The sequence below is a fragment of the Strix uralensis genome, chromosome 6 (genome assembly GCF_047716275.1).
Source record: "Strix uralensis isolate ZFMK-TIS-50842 chromosome 6, bStrUra1, whole genome shotgun sequence".
Classification (NCBI taxonomy): domain Eukaryota; kingdom Metazoa; phylum Chordata; class Aves; order Strigiformes; family Strigidae; genus Strix; species Strix uralensis.
The window spans coordinates 7453125-7473209 of record NC_133977.1 but is presented as its reverse complement, the minus strand read 5'-3'; the positions used below and the strand labels follow the sequence as shown (position 1 = coordinate 7473209).

Below are 20085 nucleotides of genomic sequence, written 5' to 3'. Positions count from 1 at the left end.
AACCTAAGCTGGATTCCTAACTCAGGCTGGTTTTCTTTGGCTGAAGCCTGTTATTTTTTTTAATAGTCATTACTTTTCTTTGGTTTCCAAGAGCTGACAGTTGAAGGACATGAGCAGGATTATTGTACTGAATGGAGGTTAATGTTAAGGTACACTTCACACTGGCTAAAATAGTGATCAAAGTCCCTCTGAATGTAAATGCGCCTTAGAGGCTCTTCTTTGTAATGGATTATTTGAAGCTGCTCTTTTCTTTAGGTGATCAATTTGCAGTCTGCAGTCCAAGCCCACACCCCCTTTCATTCCACAGAACAAAATATGAACAACCCAGCTTGAAGAGAGGAATATTTGTAGAAATGAATTCATACAGGAAGGTAGGGCGTTGTCCTGCTCTTAGACAGCAGACAAGTGCAGTTTAATACAATAGAAAATGGCAATGTGGTTTCTACTTTCTTGAGACATACTGTTTAATGGATCAGCATTCCTTTCATCCAAAGTAAATACACTTTCAATGTTTATTCTGTAACTTAGCAGTGTATGGTAGTAATGCCCATTATACTGGGACTCTGAGTTGTATTGGTTTATGGCTTTTAAAGTAATGCATAATGTAGCCTCTTCTCCCAGTCTTCTCAGCTTGAAAAAAACAGCTTAGTATTTCACTCCATGTCTGTTTATAAACTGGGGGCGAGATCAGGTTTTCATTATGATAAATGCAGAAATGAGCCATTACTTGTTGAAGTGGACTCTAAAGGTAAATGCAGGGCACCATTTGGCTGAATAATCTGGGAGCAATGTAAGACACAGGGTTCCTGTTTGAGAGCAAGGGCTTTAGGGCTTTGTCATCAGCTTTTATGGGACTGACTGCTTGGTGGCACTCAGCAGTTTCTGTGGTTCCCAAGAACCTGACTTACTTAAGATGATGCTGACCTTTTCAGCTCTGCTCCACGCAAAGCAGTCTGGAGTAGCTTTGGTGTAAGGTGCTATCAAGATGAGATAGAGTTTTGCTCTTAAGAGTGGCTGACACCCTGACTTTAAAAATTACCCTTAGTACTGCGCATGGCAATGCAAAATGCTGGCTCTTTCTTGTCCTAGGAAAATGGCAAGGATACTTCAGGTATGGCCAACCATGAAAGCGCTTCATGGAAGTATCGCTAAAGCAAGTGCAATATCCACAGGGCAAGCTGAGTTTAGCATGTTTTATCATGAAAGTTTTATGCATTAAAAGTTACAACAAAACATTGAATTCATCCGTCTTACTTTCCCCTTCCATCCTTGAAAAGTTCTGTATTGCGCACACTTTCTCATGCAGAGAAAAGGTTAACCCTATGTTAATCCCACTTATTCCAGGAGTGGGACAAAGCCAAAACAGGGATTTTTCCACTGAGAACTCTAATGAGCAGAAGGTGGAGAAGGATATGCTGCTGGCAGAGCAAGAGTGCCCTAGCTTCTGCAAGGTGGTAACAGCAATAAAGAGTAGAGCTTGCTTTTTTTTTTTTTAATAGCTTATTCAGAAAACAGCTGTGCTGACCTGCCTCCTCCATAGCTTTGCATTACACCAGCTCTGCTGCCTTTATAGCTGTCCACAGGAGGTGGCTGAAGGCCTCACAGTGGGTTTCCAAAAACAAAAAGCTTTAAACTTCTTTGTGGGTTACTCCCAGATCTACACAACAGTTACTTGGGGATTTGAATTCTGATCCTCTTGGAAGGCAACCCATTTCACTGTCACTAGACAGCTTGCCAAACTGCCTATTAACCGCGTTTACTGTTGACAATGCCTCTCCCCTCAGTGAATGATTTTAAACAGATTTTTGATACTGAGAAAGGCTCATAAGCTTCTGAAGATGCTAGAAATGGTTATAAGCCACCAAGAAACCATCTCTGAACAGCTGTTCCAGTTGCTGTGCCTGTCAGCACCTTGTCCCAGTGTTCACAGCTTCTCCTTTGCTCATGCTTTGTTGTTTACTGGTGTATTTCCACAGGGTACAGTACTTGGGAAGATTGAATTTGAAGGTCAACCTGTGGAGTTTGCAGACCCAAATAAGCAAAACTTAATTGCAGAAGTTTCAACAAAGGTGAGAAGTTCTTCTGTAGTCCCAGAGCTGTACACTCCAGGTAGTAACCACTCTTCATTTACTCTGGGAATGGTCCAGCCTTTCTAAACAAACAATCTGGGGATCTTTTGTAAAGCATGCACCTTTCCAGACCTTTAAAGGACTGTCATCTGAACATCATCCTGTAGAATCCCCATGGCTCCTTAGGTGTGGTGTTGAAGATGTAAAATGAGCTGTGTTGAGCTGGATGTAGTACTCTGATCAGAGGATTGTGTGTTACAAAGACGGGATTGAGAAGTTTTGGGGCTACACTTAGACCTAGTATATGGTGGACATTTTCAAACATAAGAAGAATTAATAAAAAGAATTGTAGATTTCCTTAAATAAATTTCAGGAAAGCTCACAATAACATCTGATCATCTGTGTTACGGCGTAATTTTGTTGAGGTCATTCCAGAAGATATTTCTAGATTTCAAAAAAAGACCAAGTTAGGAATCCCCTGGATCTAATATTACTGGTGTTAGCTGCTTTGTCTATAGATACGTACAGAACAGCAGTTAAGTTTGTACTCTGTTTGCTGGGCGTGCAAACTATGTTCGACCACAAGCTGAAAAGAACATTACAAATCATGAGGACATAGCAAACCAGGTCCATACTAAAAATAGTAACTATTCTTGTACCAATGCAAGGGCTAATGTTTTCAATTGTGGACCCTTTGGGGATTTAACTGTGGCATAAAGCGTACCTTGGGTGCTTAAGACCATTGACCGAAGTGAGAACTGAGTGTACAAGTCCCTTTTACAAATTCCATGCTTACTATGGTGTTTGAAGCTCCTTCAAGATCAGTGAGGCTCTGGAAGAGCTCTGCAAATAGTTGCTTGTGTACTCTTCTGCATAGAAGCTGGTGTGTTTGTGGCATGGGTGAGTGAGGAGCAGTCCTGAACAGACTGGTTCAGTCTGTTCAGGAGTGAGGAGCAAGTGGGAATGTGAAGTGCAGTGTTCATCCCAAGTGGGAATTTGAAGTGCAGTCTCCATCCAGGCTTGGATTTACAGTAGTAACTGGTTACTTGGGATGCCACTGGAATACATGGGCCGTCTTACAAATCTCACCTTCAGGGATCTCACCAACTGATGCCAGTGCCTCCATGTATTTTGAGTCAGGACCTTGTTGCTGCATGAAAGGGTGGCAATTGCTTGTCGAAGTTGTGATCTGTGATTGCAAGATGCAGGTGGAGCCATTTTGAGCAGTAACTCAGAAATAGGTAAGGTTGCTGATGCTCAACTCTGCAATTACTAAGACAGAATTACTGTAAAGATGCTGAAAATAGCTTCTAAAAGGAAGATATAATAAGATTAATGGAGCTTTGGTGGTCTCATTATGTTTATAACTTGATTTTATAGGCTTAAAATGCAACATCACAAATAAAACTGAAAATAAAGTAAGCTGTTCAATGTTGGTAATTAATGGACATGATAATCTATCTGTTGCCAAACAGCTATTTTCATGTAAATCAGGATACAACAAGACCAGGAATCTGCTTATCAGTTGTACATTAGGAGTAACTGATTTTTTTTTTGTAATTTTTTTTCCCTTCCTGCCTTCTTTAGATGCTAGTGGTATAGACTCTATTTGCCGATGTTGCCTATACAGGGCAGGGAATATAGAAAACTGCCAGTGTTTTGCAGGAATTTTTGTCAGAGATTTATTTTGGTGCATGTGGTGGTCAGAGTCCCAGAGCAGTTGAGAGGTATTTAACCACTGGAAGCTGAAAGGTCCTTTCTATCCATACATACCTTTCTATCCATACATACAGCCTCATGTACTCTTTTTTGTTCTCAGCACTACTGCTAGCAAGAGTTTAAGAGTTTCTAGTCTCCCTGACTGCTGGCTCACAGCCTTCCCACATCATCCTTTCAGACTGGGACAGGTTTTTTTATAGGCTGAGCAGTGAATAGATGAGGGAAATCCTCTGGCTTTAGAAGGAATGTATTTTAACAGTTTCCTCATCCAGTTCCCAGTCTGGTTTCTGTCTAGACATACTCTTGGCCAGACACGGGGGTCAGTGCTCTGCAGTACATAGGAATAGTAAGTGTGAGAAGTGGGGGGGAGGGTTGTGAAGACAGCAACACCTAAAATCAGTCTTGCTGCTGAAGGAAATGTTGTAACAAGTCAGCCTAATTAGCTGGACAGGGAAGAGTTTTGAGACTGAGGCAATTAAAGTACCTCAAAGCAGTTTTGTCCCACAACTCCCTCTGACTGTTAGAACAGCCAAGGAAAACCTTTGAGGGAGATCTTTGCTTCACAATGTTTTGCAGATTTTTAAGTATGGATGTTGTGAGGAATTAAGGGGTCTCCAAAAGCCCTTTCAAGAAGGAAGAGTGAGTTTTTCTTAAGGGACTCTGGCACATGACACTAAGCTAGTTTCTGTGGGAACTGAGCACCTTAATCTTCGTGAGATTTTTGAAACCCACCTCCCAGAAGCCTGAAGGACAGCAGGTAAAAGACCCATGCAGTTCCTGTGCAGTGACACAGTTCCACCATGGACTGTGGAAGCAGAATCCACTTGTGTATTGGTAACTGTGAAGATATTGTTGTATTTTATGTCAGACACAGCTTCATATCAGAAGTCTTGAGTGATCTAACAGGACCTGGTTTTAATATGATTTCCATTCTACTCATTCTCAAAAAGGGATGGTGGGGTACTTTGCCAACTGATTCTGTAGTGTGAACTACAAGATATGTTCTGATACAAAAATCTCCTTTCAGCATTACACATCAGGAGTCACAACAGCAGTGGTAGTACTACTGGCTCTGTGCTGAGTCATATCCTCAAAGGTGGATTAGGGACCGTTGGTGGTTCATGGGTTGCAGCTTGAAGCCTTGGAGTGAAGGGAGGTGGCTTCTTGCTCCCCATCTGTTCCACCCTTGCTCCTGACATGGTGGTAAATCACTCCTGGTGATGATCAGAGCTGTCCTCACTTAATACATGCTCTTGTATCTCAACAATCTCTTCATCTCAGTCTTTAAGAAGGTAAAAGTTCAAACAAGAACTGACTTAGGATAACACAGAGGGAGGAGTTCTAATATTCTGCTAGTGAACTTCATCTGGAGTTCCTTGTAGAGGGGATATCTTTCTTTCTGGCTGGTTGTAATCCCCTTATGAAAAGATTCAGTTTGTTACCCAGCACCAGGCATATTGGGCATGGATTTTAGTATCTTCTCATAAAGGGGCCCAGCTGTGAAATATGAAAGCCAGGGAAGCTGATTAAAAGGGAGATACTTAGTTTTTAAAAAAAAAAAAAAAAAAAAGACTTTTTTTTCAGTGTCGTATTGCACAAGAGAAAAGACACTTTGGATAAAGTACACTTATCAATATCAGCTTTCAGAAGCTGAGCATAACTGAAGGTAAGCACAGAGTTTGTTTTTAGGAGGAAGAAAGCTGCCTTATGTGCTTGTTCATGAATAACATCCCAGACTGGTGCTAGCTGCAGTCATGTAACAAGTAATTCAGCAAGCTGCAGAAAGAAGCTGTCCGTAGAATGAAGCACATCAGTGCTACAGCTGTCTGTCAATATGTCTGCATGTTGCAGTATCAAGGTCTATATAACACACAGTGGTTTGACTTCACTCTCTTCCATGCTGGTTGTGACCAATAGAGAAGTGGGTGTACAAATCCTAATGGTGCAGACTTGGGACTGGTGACAGTTTACTTTGTGGAATGGGTTGAGGAACAGCAGCTAGAAGAGAAGTGTTGTCTGTTATGTAAAACTGTCAGGTCCATATGGATGTAGGTCATGCTCAGTGACGCGCTTGGCCTGGTCTGTACTGCTGTGGTACACTAGAGGTCACTCAGAGGGTATCTCCAGCTGTGCTACTCTTTGGTCTTACTGTGACTGGAGGGTCAGGGTGGTAGTTAATGTGATGGAGCTGTAGCTGGCGTGAAGTAGCCTTGCTCCACTGGCATCGGTAGGATGACTTCCCTTCAGCTGAAAATCTCTCGCTGTGTATCTGGCATTTCTCTTGGGCTACAATAATCTGTGAGAACTGGCTTGCTGCTTCCCTGCTAATGAGATGAAACACAGGAAAAAAGCTTGTCATTAGCTATGGAAACAAGTGATTTCTTAGGAATTGCTGTTACTGCTGTAATCAACAGTATATAAAAGAGCATTATAACTTCTACTTTCACAGAAAAATGAAGGAAGCACTAATGTCTGCAGTACTTCTGGAGATTTCCACGTAAATTGATTGTTAAGTACCAGTTGCTGCATGTTGGTGAAAAGTTACTCTGCTGCCTGTCTTCCCTGTGTTTTGGGAGCAGGGGGTGACCCATCATTTACAGCATGGTCTGTCTTTTTCTAGGAAGTCAAGGTTTATGGCAGAGGGAATCCAACTAAAGTTGTAGCTGTTGACTGTGGATTGAAGCACAACGTTATCCGTCTGCTAGTAAAGGTGAGTCAGTGCTTTATGTCCTTCACCTCTTGTTTTGCTTTGATAAGAGCCTCACTTGTACTCACTAGCCTTCCTCCCACCTGGACACATCAGCAGTTGTCCTTCTAAAATGAGGTACAATTTTTAGGATGATTTTTATGGACTGGCAGGTGTTTTCTGAACTTGATACACTGTATTGAAGGGATAAGGAAGAGGAACTGTGCAGCAACCTCTCAGCCATGGGAAGGGTTCTTGAAGGTGAGCTTTAAAAAGACAAAGCATAACTTCTCTGAGGAACAACCATGGAAGGTCAACCCAACATTGTAAAAAATAAATAAATGGGGGAAAAATTTTGCAATAAGGGTTGTGAATGGCTGAAACAGGCACAGAGAAGTTGTGGAATGTTCATCCTTGAAGATACTCAAAACTCAACTGACCAGTGCCCTCAGCAACCTGCCCTAAAGTTGAAATTACCCTTGCTTTGAGCAGGGATTAGACCAGATGACCTCCTGAGGTCATCCCATCCTGAGTTATTCTTTGATTCTGTGAAAATCTTTTCCTGTTGTTAGCACAATGATGTAGCAGGCCTTGCTTTTCTAGCCACATAGGAAGAATGAAGGCAGTGTCCTCTCATTCTCTAGATGTACAGGGTTTCCCTGTTTCTGTTTTTCGGTTTATGTGGATGTTTGTCCCATTTTTGACATGCAGTACTAGTTCTGGCATGTCATAGAATGAGGCTGTGAAGCCCTAATTTAGCAGTTAGATGAATGCACCATGTGTGCATACACACTTATTTTGCATTCCATTAGTAAGTTTTGTCTGAAGTTCACTAGTGAGATCAAACTTGACATACACTGAGGTGGCTCAGAGATACTAAGTCTACCAGTTTTGTGAAAATAATCTGGTTAGATGGTGAAGAGAAGTCTCATTATTGTCCCCGGCAAAGGGGATGACTGAAATCCAAACTCAGCCTCTGGGATATGAGAGCATGGGAACAACCTCCTGACACAAATTCATTTGTTCCCCTCCTCCCCTCATTTCTTGTTCCCTTGTTTTTTTCCTAGCGAGGTGCAGAAGTGCATTTGGTTCCATGGGACCATGATTTCACCACCATGGAGTATGATGGGCTCATAATTTCCGGAGGTCCAGGGGATCCCATGAAGGCCCAGGAGGTGATTCAGAATGTCAGAAAGGTACAGTGTAATAGCCATAGCCAATTATTCTTGTTTATTTGCCTTTTTTTCAAGTGCCTGGATTCTAAATGATTGTATTAACATGTTATGGACCAAATGTCGTTCAGTCATTTCAGCTGCCTGGGATATTCCTCATCTTGGTCCGTTGGGTGTTGTCTCCAGACCAGTAGTTACAGTAAGGCTATAGAGGCCTTGCTAACAATGCATAGTAAACATGATTACCACAATTACCTTACTGGTGCCTTAAAGTACCCTGTGCTCTTTCAGGAGCTCTGTGACTTTATGAAAGTACAGCCCTGACTTCACAGTGCTCCCTTCTGAAATAATGTCTCACATTAAATGGCTGTAGCGCAGAGTGTCATTGCTTATTCCCCTTGAGTAGACCGAGACATCAAGCTGTGCTCTGAGGCTTCCCTCTGAAGCAGAGGAGAGGAGGAAACTTTCCTTTATAGGCTGTTGCCACCCTTGCATTCAGCTTTTTCCCAAGTCGGTGTGGCTGCTGTGAGGGAACTAGCGTGGTTTATGCTGGAATTGCTGAACAGAGGCATTCCAGTACCTCTTGAAAACCTTTTCATTTTAGGTGCTGGAGAGCAATCGCCCAGAGCCCTTGTTTGGAATTAGCATGGGGAATCTAATCACTGGAATAGCAGCCGGAGCTACTTCCTACAAGATGCAGATGGCCAACAGGTGCGGCAGCAATTCTCCTTCCCAGGGCCCAGATAAACCAGCTCAGCATTGCAGAAGGCCACAGAGCAGCAGTGCTTTGCTTCTGAACTGCCTTAAAAGGAGCTAGCATGTCAGTGACATTACTTCTTTGTGCCAGCCATTCTCCTCGCCTTTAATTAAAACTGCCACGTCATGCATTACTTTTTTGAGGGTATTTTGAAAGTATTTGATGTAATTGATCCCCATCAAACTGAAGAATAGTGAAGTTTCTCTTAGGATTTATCATTTTGAGATTGGCTGCCAGTATTGAACAGCTACTATTGAACTGCTATGTATAGCCCCACAGTTACCAGGTCTTCCTAATTGTGGCATTTGGACACATCTGGCATTTCTGTCCTCTGTTCTCTGATCCTTTCTCTTTCAGAGGACAGAATCAGCCCGTCCTGAATGCAGTGAATGGACAGGCCGTCATCACTGCTCAGAACCACGGTTATGCCATCGACAGCTCTACCCTCCCACCTGTCTGGAAACCTCTCTTTGTGAATGCCAATGATCAAACGAATGAGGTGAGCTCATACTTTCTGGATACCTGCACCTAGCAGCCTCTAGTGAGCGAAGACTCTTTCTCACTTTATTTCACCTCCTGTAAACTTGCTGCCAGATTACAGTTAGTTATCAGGACTAAACTTGATGGTCTGACCACCTGCTTTACTTGGGGCCCTGCCTTACAGGCCACAGAGGGGTGAGCCATTACTGCTGTTCTGCATACTAGCCCAAAGTGTAGGATTGTAACAGTGACCTTACGTTTTCCCTTGAACAGCTGCCTTATTAACTTCTGTGATTTCCCTACCATTAGTGGTGCTCACTCAGTTACTGTTGTCTTAGGGCTTGTGCCACAGGTGTGCTAACCCGTGTCGCTGTTTTATTGTGTTGGTTCTGTGTTGCCCAGCACAGAAAAGGAGTGTTATTGCTGTCTAATTTGGTCTGTTATTTTAAATAGAATTCCAAGGACTAAAGTAATGAGGGAGAGAAGCAGTTGCCTCTAGAGAACAACTTACAGGATCTAAGGTAGAGGTCCAATGTCAAGTGATGTCCGTGTAGGGAAAAAAATTTTTTAAAATGCCTGGCCTCTGGAGGTTCACAGCTGAACAGGGGAGAGTGTAGGAAGGAAGACAGTTTTACATAGCTCTGTCTTGACAAAGTCAGACAGACATTGAGACACATCTCAGGCTTTGCAATTGCCCATTTTAAATCTTGTCCAGTGTTGTGCAAGTCAGTGAAGTCTTGTTATTCATCAGAAAATCATTGAAAAGAAGGTATTTTCAAAAACATTTCCCCCATGGGAATATGCCTCTTCATTGTTTTGTGTAAATGCCCCACATCAAGTCTAGCAGATTGAACAGTGCTGTTCTGGCATATCCTGGCTCTACTTTGCAGGATCGAGGAGCAGTAATTTCCAGCTAATGGTTTTAGAATAAATTTTGTTTGTCAGTTGCTGTTTTCTTTATCCTTACAGATGTATCTAAACAGAGACAAATGTTACCAAACAAGATACTAATACAAAAAATTTACAGCTGTTTGGTTCAATTTTTGAAACGAGTTTGAGCTGTGTTGACAGACTGAACCCTTTCATCCCCACGCCTTTCATGTTTGCTTTAGCTGAAGATTGGAGACAAGTGTGATGGTGCTTTTGCATAAAGCAGTTGATAAGATTGAACATGAGTCTTCTAGATCTAGGAGCAAGACAGTCTTTTATGTGAGCTAAAGGACCATTTCTGTGAGCCCCAAAGCAGCATCAGTCTCTTAAATCTTCATAGACGGAGAGGGACAAGAAGCAATGTTGTTTTATCATGGGATGCACAAATAGGAATGGGATTGGATAGGCTCTCATGTGCAGTCTGTTGCATTCCTCTGTTTGAAAAAGAAAAAAACATTTCTTCTGGCTGACCTGACCCATCACAGCTGGACAGGGCCAACACAGGTTTCCAAATACTGACAAGCCATGGAGTGAATATTTTTTAAAAGATACTTGTATGTAACTAGAAGCAACATGAGCATTCAGGGAAAATGTGACAGACTGATGACATTCTTTACTCTGAGAGCAGAAACTCATGAGATAATGGATCAGCTGTGGTCAGTAGCTCATCTCTCATCCCTGTCCTATCCCAGCATCCCACCCTGCAGCTCTGGATGGCACTGTTGCTCTCTATGAGCTGTTGGGACTTCTTTGTCCAGTCCTAAGGGAAGCGGGTTGTATCAGCACTATTTTTTCCTGGATTTTTCTCTTGAGGGATCTCTCTACCTCCATCTGGAATTGGAGCCCATGAGCAATGACAGCTACAGGATAGTGTCCCTGTGGGCCACGCTGCTTGGTGCTATCAGGCCATGCAAATGGGAAATCAGTTTTTCCTGGCTCCAAATGAAACTAGAAGCAGTGTCTCCAAACTTGGTTTAGGTCCTTCATATCTACTGTTTGTCCAGAGCAGTGGTCCCACTTCATCACAGCCCTGAAAACAACCCAGGGCAGAGGTCTGGCCCGGTGTCGGTATTTAAAGTGAGTTATGGAAATCAAGAGCGTGACCAAAATCCATTTCTCCTGTGACAGAACCAACCAGATCAGGATGGTAAAACCATTCATTCCATAACAGCCTTGTCCAAGGTGATCTTTTCTTGCCATGTATGTTTTTCTTCTCTGCCTGGTCCAGGATTACCTCCAGAGGGAGACTAGCGTATCTGCTCTGTTAAGTGCTTACAACTTAGTAACGTTTGCTGTTGTAGTGAAAGCGATGTCTTCACTATGCTTCTCTTCCCTGTTCTGCTTCTTCACTGTGCTTCCACGCACAGCTCAGTGGGTTATACAGGCATTGGAGTGTTAGCAGAAGAACAAGAGGCTTAATGACTCCTCGGATAAGACATTGTTTGAAGACTGGAAGTGAAATGGATGTCAGTTTGGCAGCCTCTAGAAACATGACAGTCCTTTGCCCTTCAGTGCTTAGAGGGATAAGGTGTGGCTTTCTGTTCTCCTGCTTGCTTGGGTGTCTAAGACAATTGTTTTTATTCCTGCAGGGAATTATGCATGAGACCAGACCGATTTTCACAGCACAGTTCTACCCAGATGCAAATCCTGGGCCAAGGGACACAGAGGTATTGTATGAGAGCTGATCTGGGCTTGCTTTCACATGGCCTAGGGAGTGCAGATATGCATCAGCTACACTGACAAGTCTTTATGTTGGTAATGGTCCTAAATCTTGGTTTTGGAAATGTCAGGATCCTAACAGAGGGACCAGTCATGCATAGGCTTGTGTCTGTTTAGCTTGATCCGCAGCTAATTACAATCAGCAGCAAGGCGTCTATTGACTTCTGTGTGCTTTGGATCAATGATTCCATTCTTATGATGTGTATGCTTGGAGTCCTGGTGGGATTATCTGTGTGTTGGAAGTTACTGAAGTGCTTAAGCCTTTTCAGGATCAGGCTCAAATCTCTTGTACCTGGGGTGACTGCAAAAGGAAAAGGATTTTTTTTTAACAGAAAAATACTAGCCAGATGCTTTGTAATAAAATCATTAACTTTCTAATACATTTTAGTTCCACTTTCAAATTTTATAATTACTGTAGAGTTATGCAAATGGATTCACACTTCCTCACTCTGGTTCTCCTAAGTGAAATGAAATTTTAATCCCCCATCTGTGACTTCGCACAAATTCTATAACAACCGGTTGCATAGTCACAGAGTATGACTAAGCAGCAACAGGGGATGTGGAAGGCAGAGGAGGCATGTCTGAACATAAATAAACTATTTAGCATTTCTTGAGAGAGGAAGATGGAAGAATACATAGAAGTGCTTATTTTAATCTTAATTTGATGATGTTGATTAAACCTGCAAGTAAATCTCTTGATATCAAGAAGTTGCATAGCAATCTGATTGACTAGTGAATCTCGGAGAACTCAGAACAACCCTCACCCGTGTCTTTTCCAAGTCTGTGCACTCCCACTGCTGGGATGGGTCTGATAACATAGTGCCTATCCTTATAGGCTTGCGGGACCCATCCGTACTCCTTCCATAGGTCATTCCCAGCAGCCAGCTTCAGGGGTTCTGTGGACAGAAGCTCTGCAAGTGTGGGGTTAGGTGGGAAGCCTGTGCCATTGCGTGTAGGCCTGTGTGCCTATGGTGGTCATGCTGCCTTCCCTGCCTGGCCTGGCTGGAGAACACTTTTCTCACAGCTGTTCTGGGATCTCCTCTGAAAGGACAACACTGATTTAGCACAACGGCTGTTTAGATATACCTGTTCAGGTCCCAGCTCTATAGCAGGCTGCATTCCAGATGGTTCCATCAAGCTAGGTAAGTGTATGCTCTTCTGTATTTTAGCTTTCACTGCATGGTCGTTCCTTATACTGCCAGCCATATACAAGCAGAGCAAACAGACGTGATTGATATGTGTTTTCTTCCTGTTATGACCTCACTTTCTTCAATGCGGCTTTGTCAGATACATCAAAGTTGTTAAATAAATTTCAGATAATGATCTCCTCTTCTTTGATGCTGTAAATCTACCTTCTGAAGGCAGCATAGCAGAGTTGATAGCTTGAGCTCACAAATGGCCTGTTTTTTCTTTCTTTGCTTGGTGTTTATTTAGTTACATTTTGGCGATTAAACATGTGTTTATTTTTCCTAGTTCCTGTTTGATTCATTTATTTCACTGGTTAAGAAAGGGAAAGGCGCTACAATTTCCTCTGTCCTGCCCAAGGCTGGAGTGACAACTTCCAGAGTGGAGGTCAGTGTACAGATACTCATTATTCATGCTTGTTAGTGAAGCTAGGAGCTTGTTAATTCCTGCTGAAGCCATGGTACAAAATGGCACAAAACCTGATCATGGAAGTCAAAGGAGGCTTCCCTTACAAAAGGCCTGTCAGCTGCCTATCTCACGGTCATCAGGCCTCTCTTGTGTCATTAACTCCCTTTTCTTTGAGAAAGTTTTAAGATCTAATGTTTCATGTATTTTCCTTTGTAGTTCTCCCAAGAAAGGTACTCTCATAGCAGTATATGAGGTGCCCTGGGATAATCTGGTCATGAGACTTTATGCCAGCAGCACAATTTTGATGTTCTGTTGCTTAGCAAATAAGTCTGGAATTCCTAGCATGAACTGAATTTCATACAGTTTTGCTATCTTAGAAGACAGTTGGACTTTGTGGGCAGCCAAAGTGAGGCATGGTTATCTATAAGCACCTGACACAATAAACACGTTTATTGTATGCCCTATGCATAAGTCATGTGTTTCTCCAACCAGGGATGTATGGGAGAAGTCCAGAAATATTCTTAGAAGTATAACTGTGGCGGTTTTGAAGGTGACTTTTCTTCTCTTTTTAGAACTTAAGTTTTGATTTTCAACATCCACTACGATAGGACTGATTTTTTTTTCATGCTGTTTGACACTTCTAGGTCTCCAGAGTTCTCATTCTAGGATCCGGGGGTCTGTCAATTGGTCAGGCAGGGGAATTTGATTACTCTGGATCGCAGGCTGTAAAAGCCATGAAGGTGAGAGGATACTCTAAAAATACTAACCTCATGTAATTTACTTTCCCTTCTCACAGCTAACTGATCATCCAAATGTGGTATCACTGGGGCAGGGAAGCTGGTGAGAATAAATGACTGTAAGGAAATTTAGCCATTTTTTGTTCGTGAAGCTACTGGTTGAGTGATGAGTTAACCCCTCAGAATTATTTTCCAAAGAGAGACATTCTCGAGGTTTCCATTGCAGTCTTCAAGCAGTTTGTTATTTGTGATGTGTGACTGGTCACTCCAGGCTTGTCAAATTGAATCGAAATGAGGAGGAGGAATATGGGCAGCTACACCTGAGCTGAAATTACTGAAACTTTTGTGAAAAATTACCAAAACAACAACTGAACAGTTGGCTGCTGTCAAGACTTATGCAAAAGATTTTGAACCCCTTATCAAGGCAGGTTTTCTAAATGGTATTTATTTTAAAGGTCATATATGTCAAGTTTTTTTTCCAGAATAGATTCATAATCTTGAAAGGAATGAATGAAATATCATTCCTTTGGATGAGTTTTGTCCAGTAAACTTATTACCTGATTTCTGATGTTCCCTTTCTGAAGGTTGAAGAGCTGTATTATTCTGGAGCAAACAAAAATGCCTGTGTACTTCTATATGTGCCTGAGAAATGCACGCGTTTAAAATGGTACTTGTGCATGTTTGCCTGAAGCATCCTGCATAGTCCACTCATATGGTGGGTTGGTGGATTCTGGAGTCTAAATTGCTCTGGCTGTCTCATGCTGCAAAAGTGCAAAGCAGCTCTGAAAGGGTGCTAGGGCAAAAGCTCATGCTCAGAAAAGGTGTAGAAGGATAGCAGTATTCCTGCGATGGGGTTATTACTGGTAATGTAACAGTTATCTGGGCTCCGTAGTTCATGTCTAACCTCATGTGAAGAAGGAGGAGAGCTTGTAGAGGTCTGCCTGACAGATTCAGAGCAGATGTAGCAGCTGCCTTCAGATGAGGTGATGACTGTGAGCAGCTCTGAGGCTGTTCTGACATCAGGGCCATTTTAATCCTGTGCTGACCCTGGAGTCAAGGAAGGAAAAAATAATCTGGGGCTGCTCTGGGTTGGTCCTGGTGTTACAACACATCTTGTATTGTAGATACTTTGTGTTCTGTATTGCTATTGCTGGCTACTAGTTCAAACTGGCCGTGTCATCAAGAAAACAAGTTAGGAGTGGAGGATGCCAGAGTTGATGAGTGCAGAGAATGACCTGAGTTGGACAGGAGGCAATCTCTTCCTTTTTTTCTCTTTTGTCCTTCAAACTCAGCTCCGGTTTGTGGAAGAAAGTGGTTTTTTTAATGATAAATCTCCCTAGCTTGACCTCCTGCAGTGCCCTTTCCCTTCCTGTGGCCACCAGGCAGCTGCTCTGATCCGCAGGATAATCAGCCATTCCAGTGGCAGTGCTTGCTCTTCCTGACCTTGCCTCTGGCAGAGTGATTTACAGTTGCATGCGAGAGAGAAGGTGGTTGGTCAGTGGCTGCCAGGGGAAAGCTGCAGAGCATGGATGGGAGAGAACAGGGACAATTAATTGGAGACAAGAGTGATTTCTTTCCCCTTAGACTTCTTCATTTTTTTAGTTATAAATAATCAACATTGATTATCACTGCTGGATCTTCTGATTCATTCTGCTGTGTACTGCTGTTCTTCCTAGTCTGTTGGATAAGAAGGTGCTGTTGTAAATATTCAGTCCTATACAGTTAAATGGGTGCCTTCTTTAAAGAGTAAAATCCTGTGGAGCCGGGACTTGCCCAGCCAGTGAATTTGTATTTGCAAGAATGTTCATCAAAGGCAGGAACATTCTCTGAAGAACAAGGCCTGGAAGCATCTGTGAACAACAGACACTGACTTGTGGTCACCTGAAAAACCTTTTGGATTACTTGCTGTGGGGAGTCTCCTGACTGGTCTGAATACAGGTGGATATTATACAAAAAGAAGAATGGAGCCCTCCTGGAGTATTATTAATTCACTGTTTTAATTAAGTTGTAACAAAGGTCTCCAATCAGGATGGGTAGCCATTGCACAGAGTCCTGTGTGCTTATAAAAAAATCCAAAAGGCAGAAGTTGAAGGAAAGGACTGTAAGGGCAAACAGCAAGTGGATTAAAATCCAACATCCTGAACAATTGGGCCAGAGGATGTGATATCAGTAAAATATGTCTCTCTTAGCACAGTGAACATTAATTCTCATTAATTATCTTCATCACTGCTAGCTGGTCCTTAAGACACCTTGCCCCAGATAAGTAGGAAAGAAAGGGCTGAGATGTACAGATACTGCAGCTCGTTGAAAAGCGTTATACCTCTCCCTCCCCCATTCATTACAACAGAATTATAACTATAAATTTCTGAATACATTTATTAAAGAAGGACATTTTCATCAGAGATCTACACTTTTGCTTTAGCACCGCCATGAAAACTACCCAGTTTGGGGTCCTTTGTCTAAATCTGAAATATTTTCCATAAGGATTTTATCTCTTCTTTCCCCTCCCTGTTCCACACATTTCCAAGGAAAGTGGGCTTCAGTGAAAAAAAAATCCAACTTTTCACGGAGAAAAAAGGTCAACAGAAATTTACAGCCAGTCTTTAAGGCAGTATTTTAAATTATCAGAGGAAGAAGAAATGTTATCCAATACCTGAACTGAGCAGTCAGAGCTCTGAGTGAGAATCCCACTGCTCCAGGTGAGCTATATATTTGTTCCCCCAAACCAATGGGTCAGGCAATCACAAATTTTAAACAAACACAGAGAAACCCTATGGCATTTTCATGCTTATTGTGAACTGGGAAAAAAATAGCAGTTACTATACTGGTCCCAGCAACACTTCCACAGCATTTGCTTGAGGAATGGCTGACTTAGTCTACCAGCCATCTTCCTGTTTCTTTTTACTGTTTTTTTTTAATGTCATCACAGTTCCTGTTTTTAATGAGAATCGTTGTTGTTTCTTAACCTCTGCAACTTCCATATAGCAAATCTTTTTCTTAAAATGTATTTTGCATCTATAATTAGCATTGTTTACAAATGGTTTGTTTGTAGAAGTTTATTGCCTTACAAGAAGTTGATGGAGATTAGAATCTGTTCCTGCAAAAATGAGGCCACAGCCTTTGCACTTCCCAGTCCACCTTTTCAACAAAGCAGTAATACATTGTTCTTTATCTGCTTGTGGTTGATGTGTTTGGGGTTTTTTTTAAGTTTGGCCACATTCTGGTCTCATAATTATTAGCAAAACTTGGTTGGCTTCCTCATTACACGCTAATATTTCAAGAGTGAGGTGAGTTGATATGCCCAGCTCTGATTCAGACTTTTCTATTAATGAGCAAACTGTAGTGAATTTCTCTCTGTAGTCAAAAGAGTGGCAAAACTCCCATTGTTATAGCAGGAAACAGATCAACTTCATTATCAGTCTATCTCAATTTCTCATCTGTGACAGAGAGAAAACAGCGTGAAGTTTTGCCTAACCTTTGTCTTGCATATAGAGGCAACGTTTGTCTTTTAGTATGTGCAATATCAAATAAGAAGGTTATGGGACAGCGTTTTAAAGTGGTAACACCAGGAAAATTAAAGTATCTCTATGGAAAGTCAAAGCAAAAAATGTATTCTTCTACTGTTACTATTCAGTACAAAAATCTGAGAACTACCTGGATACCCATGATCAAAGACCTACTGCTTGGCAAGAAAAGATTGGGTTTTGATTACATTTTTTTTGCTTTGCCACTTTCGGTCTGACTTCCAACAGAAGACAGGCATGGTTATGCTGGAGTTTGTTCCTGTCTCCCGTATGTAAGTCCTGAATGTGTTAAACAATTTCAACAAAATTTCTGAATCAGGTGGGAATTGCCATTCCCTCCAGATTCACAGACAGGCAGAGGCACAAAAGTAAAGAACTGGTGTTAGCTCAGCCTGGTACAAGATACCAGAAATCCCTTATGGAGAGTACATAAGGAACCAGGATTTTAAATTCTGCTTTTGGTAAATTGCTTGTTGAAACCCATGTCTCCTGGCTGTTGCTATTAGCTCTTTTTCCACATATGCCTATCTTTAATGCAGATTTTAATTTTTCAGGAAGAAAATGTGAAAATTGTCCTCATGAATCCCAATATTGCTTCGGTGCAGACCAATGAGACTGGCTTAAAACAGGCTGATGCTGTCTACTTCCTCCCCATCACTCCACACTTTGTCACAGAGGTCATCAAGGCAGAGCGTCCCGATGGATTAATCCTGGGCATGGGTGGCCAGACTGCTCTCAACTGTGGTGAGTATCGTACAGATGCCTTGGCACTCCTTGCAGGCAAACGCATGGTTTGTACCATGTGCTCAGCAGACTTTATTTGTGCAGACGTGCAAGACCCATGTGCCTGATACATTGCCCAGGTTACTAAGGGACACAGGCAGGGATACTGACCATGGGGGAGTGACTAATTGCTAAGCTGTGAACATAACATTTAATTGCAGGTTTTGATACTTAGAAGTAATCCATATGTCCTGCTTTTCAGCTTAAATCTTAATTATCGTAGTTGGACTGGGGATATTTAGACCACCTTGAGGCAGAGATCAAAAAGAAAAGTTAACTTCATTTAGCTTCTTGCAACAGTATCCAACCGCACTGCTTTGTTTTGTGTTGCAGATGATGGCCAAGCAGTAACTTTACTAATATTCCAGGTTTCATAGATTTGAGGACAGAAACTTTCATGTTGTAGTTCTGAGTTCTAGTACTGACAAAGAACAATAAAATTAGCTGTTGATGAGGCCGAACAAGTTGTCAGCTAGTCAGATATCTTTTGAATACTTTCTTCTTCATCTACCATCACTCCTTAAAACTGGTTTGTTTACTCTGCAGGAGTGGAACTCTTCAAACAAGGAGTCCTGCAGGAGTATGGTGTGAAGGTCTTAGGTACATCAGTTGAATCCATCATGGCTACAGAGGATAGAAAACTTTTTTCCGATAAACTGACTGAGCTAAATGAAAAGATTGCTCCTAGCTTTGCAGTGGAATCGGTAAATCAGATAATTTTGAAGATGTGATTACTATTACTGTTGTCCATTTGAGTTATTAAAAAAAAAAATTCTAGTTTTGTTGAGTGAAAGCTGAATACAGCTGTGGATACTGTAGTCCGTACACTTTCAGCACTCCACAGTGATTGATACTGGTTCACCATGATTTAAACTGAGTGAAAATGCAATTAAGCACTTGGAAAGCCGAAGCTAATTTACCCATTGACAAGAACAGTAAATTAGGCTGGGAGACTTTAGTGCTGCAGCACAAAAATATATAACATGTCAGTGGTTACTTTTCTTTTAAAAAATTCTTTCACAAGCCATTTAGACTTAGGATCTCAGGTCCTCAAAATCAGCAGTACTGAAATCCTTCTTGAGGAGGGGAGTGTGAAAACAAAAAAATTAGTTCAGTGGGAAGGCCTGTTTGAGTTTGGGGGAAACCAAACATGTCTTAATCCAGAATGTCTGTTGGAGGGGTTATTTCATGCTGAAGTCTGTCAAGACAGACCAGGTAAGGAATTGTCTATGGAAAGTCAACAAGAAAGTCCACACATAACTAAGGACAGAAGTCACCTCCTTGAGTCCGTGTTCCAGTTTTCTGCTGTTTGGCAGAAAAAAACAATGTTACGAATCCAACTTTTATTATTTTCATTTTATCTTCAGACAGCTTAGTGTCTTACTGATGGGATTTCCAGTTAACCATGTAATGAGAGTTGAAGACTTTATTCATCTTAATTATTATCATATCTCTGAAATGTATTCCCCTCTCCTTTAAGATTGAAGATGCCCTGAAGGCAGCTGAAAAGATTAGCTACCCAGTCATGATACGTTCTGCTTATGCCCTTGGTGGTCTGGGGTCAGGCATATGTCCTGATAAGGAAAGTTTGCTGGACCTTGGTACGAAGGTATGTCTGCAATTGCAAGCTCTGGGAATAGAGGTGAACATCTGATTTTCTTAAATATTTTTTTAATAGTCACAGACACTGGAATTGTACATACCCTACCTTTCAGCTTATCTGTAACATTATCCTGATTCCTTCTAATGCCCTCTTTTCATAATTCTTGCTGACTTGGGTAATGAAAATGATTAAATGAGAGATCTGTTAAATTCATGAGAAACAAGTTATAATCTGAGCAAGTGTTTCAGCAATTTTGGTCTGAAAAGAAACATAGTGGACTATATTCACCTACTTTCAGGAGTAAATGGCACAT

General features: G+C 41.8%; 1 protein-coding gene across 1 annotated transcript in view; it reads left to right on the top strand.

The window, feature by feature from the left end:
- CPS1 (carbamoyl-phosphate synthase 1) overlaps positions 1 to 20085 on the top strand; it is a 94778-nt gene that overhangs the window by 15248 nt on the left and 59445 nt on the right. The window contains exons 6-16 of the mRNA XM_074872251.1: positions 1977 to 2069; positions 6409 to 6498; positions 7542 to 7670; positions 8251 to 8357; positions 8761 to 8902; positions 11403 to 11480; positions 13006 to 13104; positions 13770 to 13865; positions 17941 to 18130; positions 18716 to 18873; positions 19650 to 19778. Coding sequence (XP_074728352.1) covers positions 1977 to 2069; positions 6409 to 6498; positions 7542 to 7670; positions 8251 to 8357; positions 8761 to 8902; positions 11403 to 11480; positions 13006 to 13104; positions 13770 to 13865; positions 17941 to 18130; positions 18716 to 18873; positions 19650 to 19778 — 1311 coding nt within the window. The remainder of the gene's footprint in view (positions 1 to 1976; positions 2070 to 6408; positions 6499 to 7541; positions 7671 to 8250; positions 8358 to 8760; positions 8903 to 11402; positions 11481 to 13005; positions 13105 to 13769; positions 13866 to 17940; positions 18131 to 18715; positions 18874 to 19649; positions 19779 to 20085) is intronic.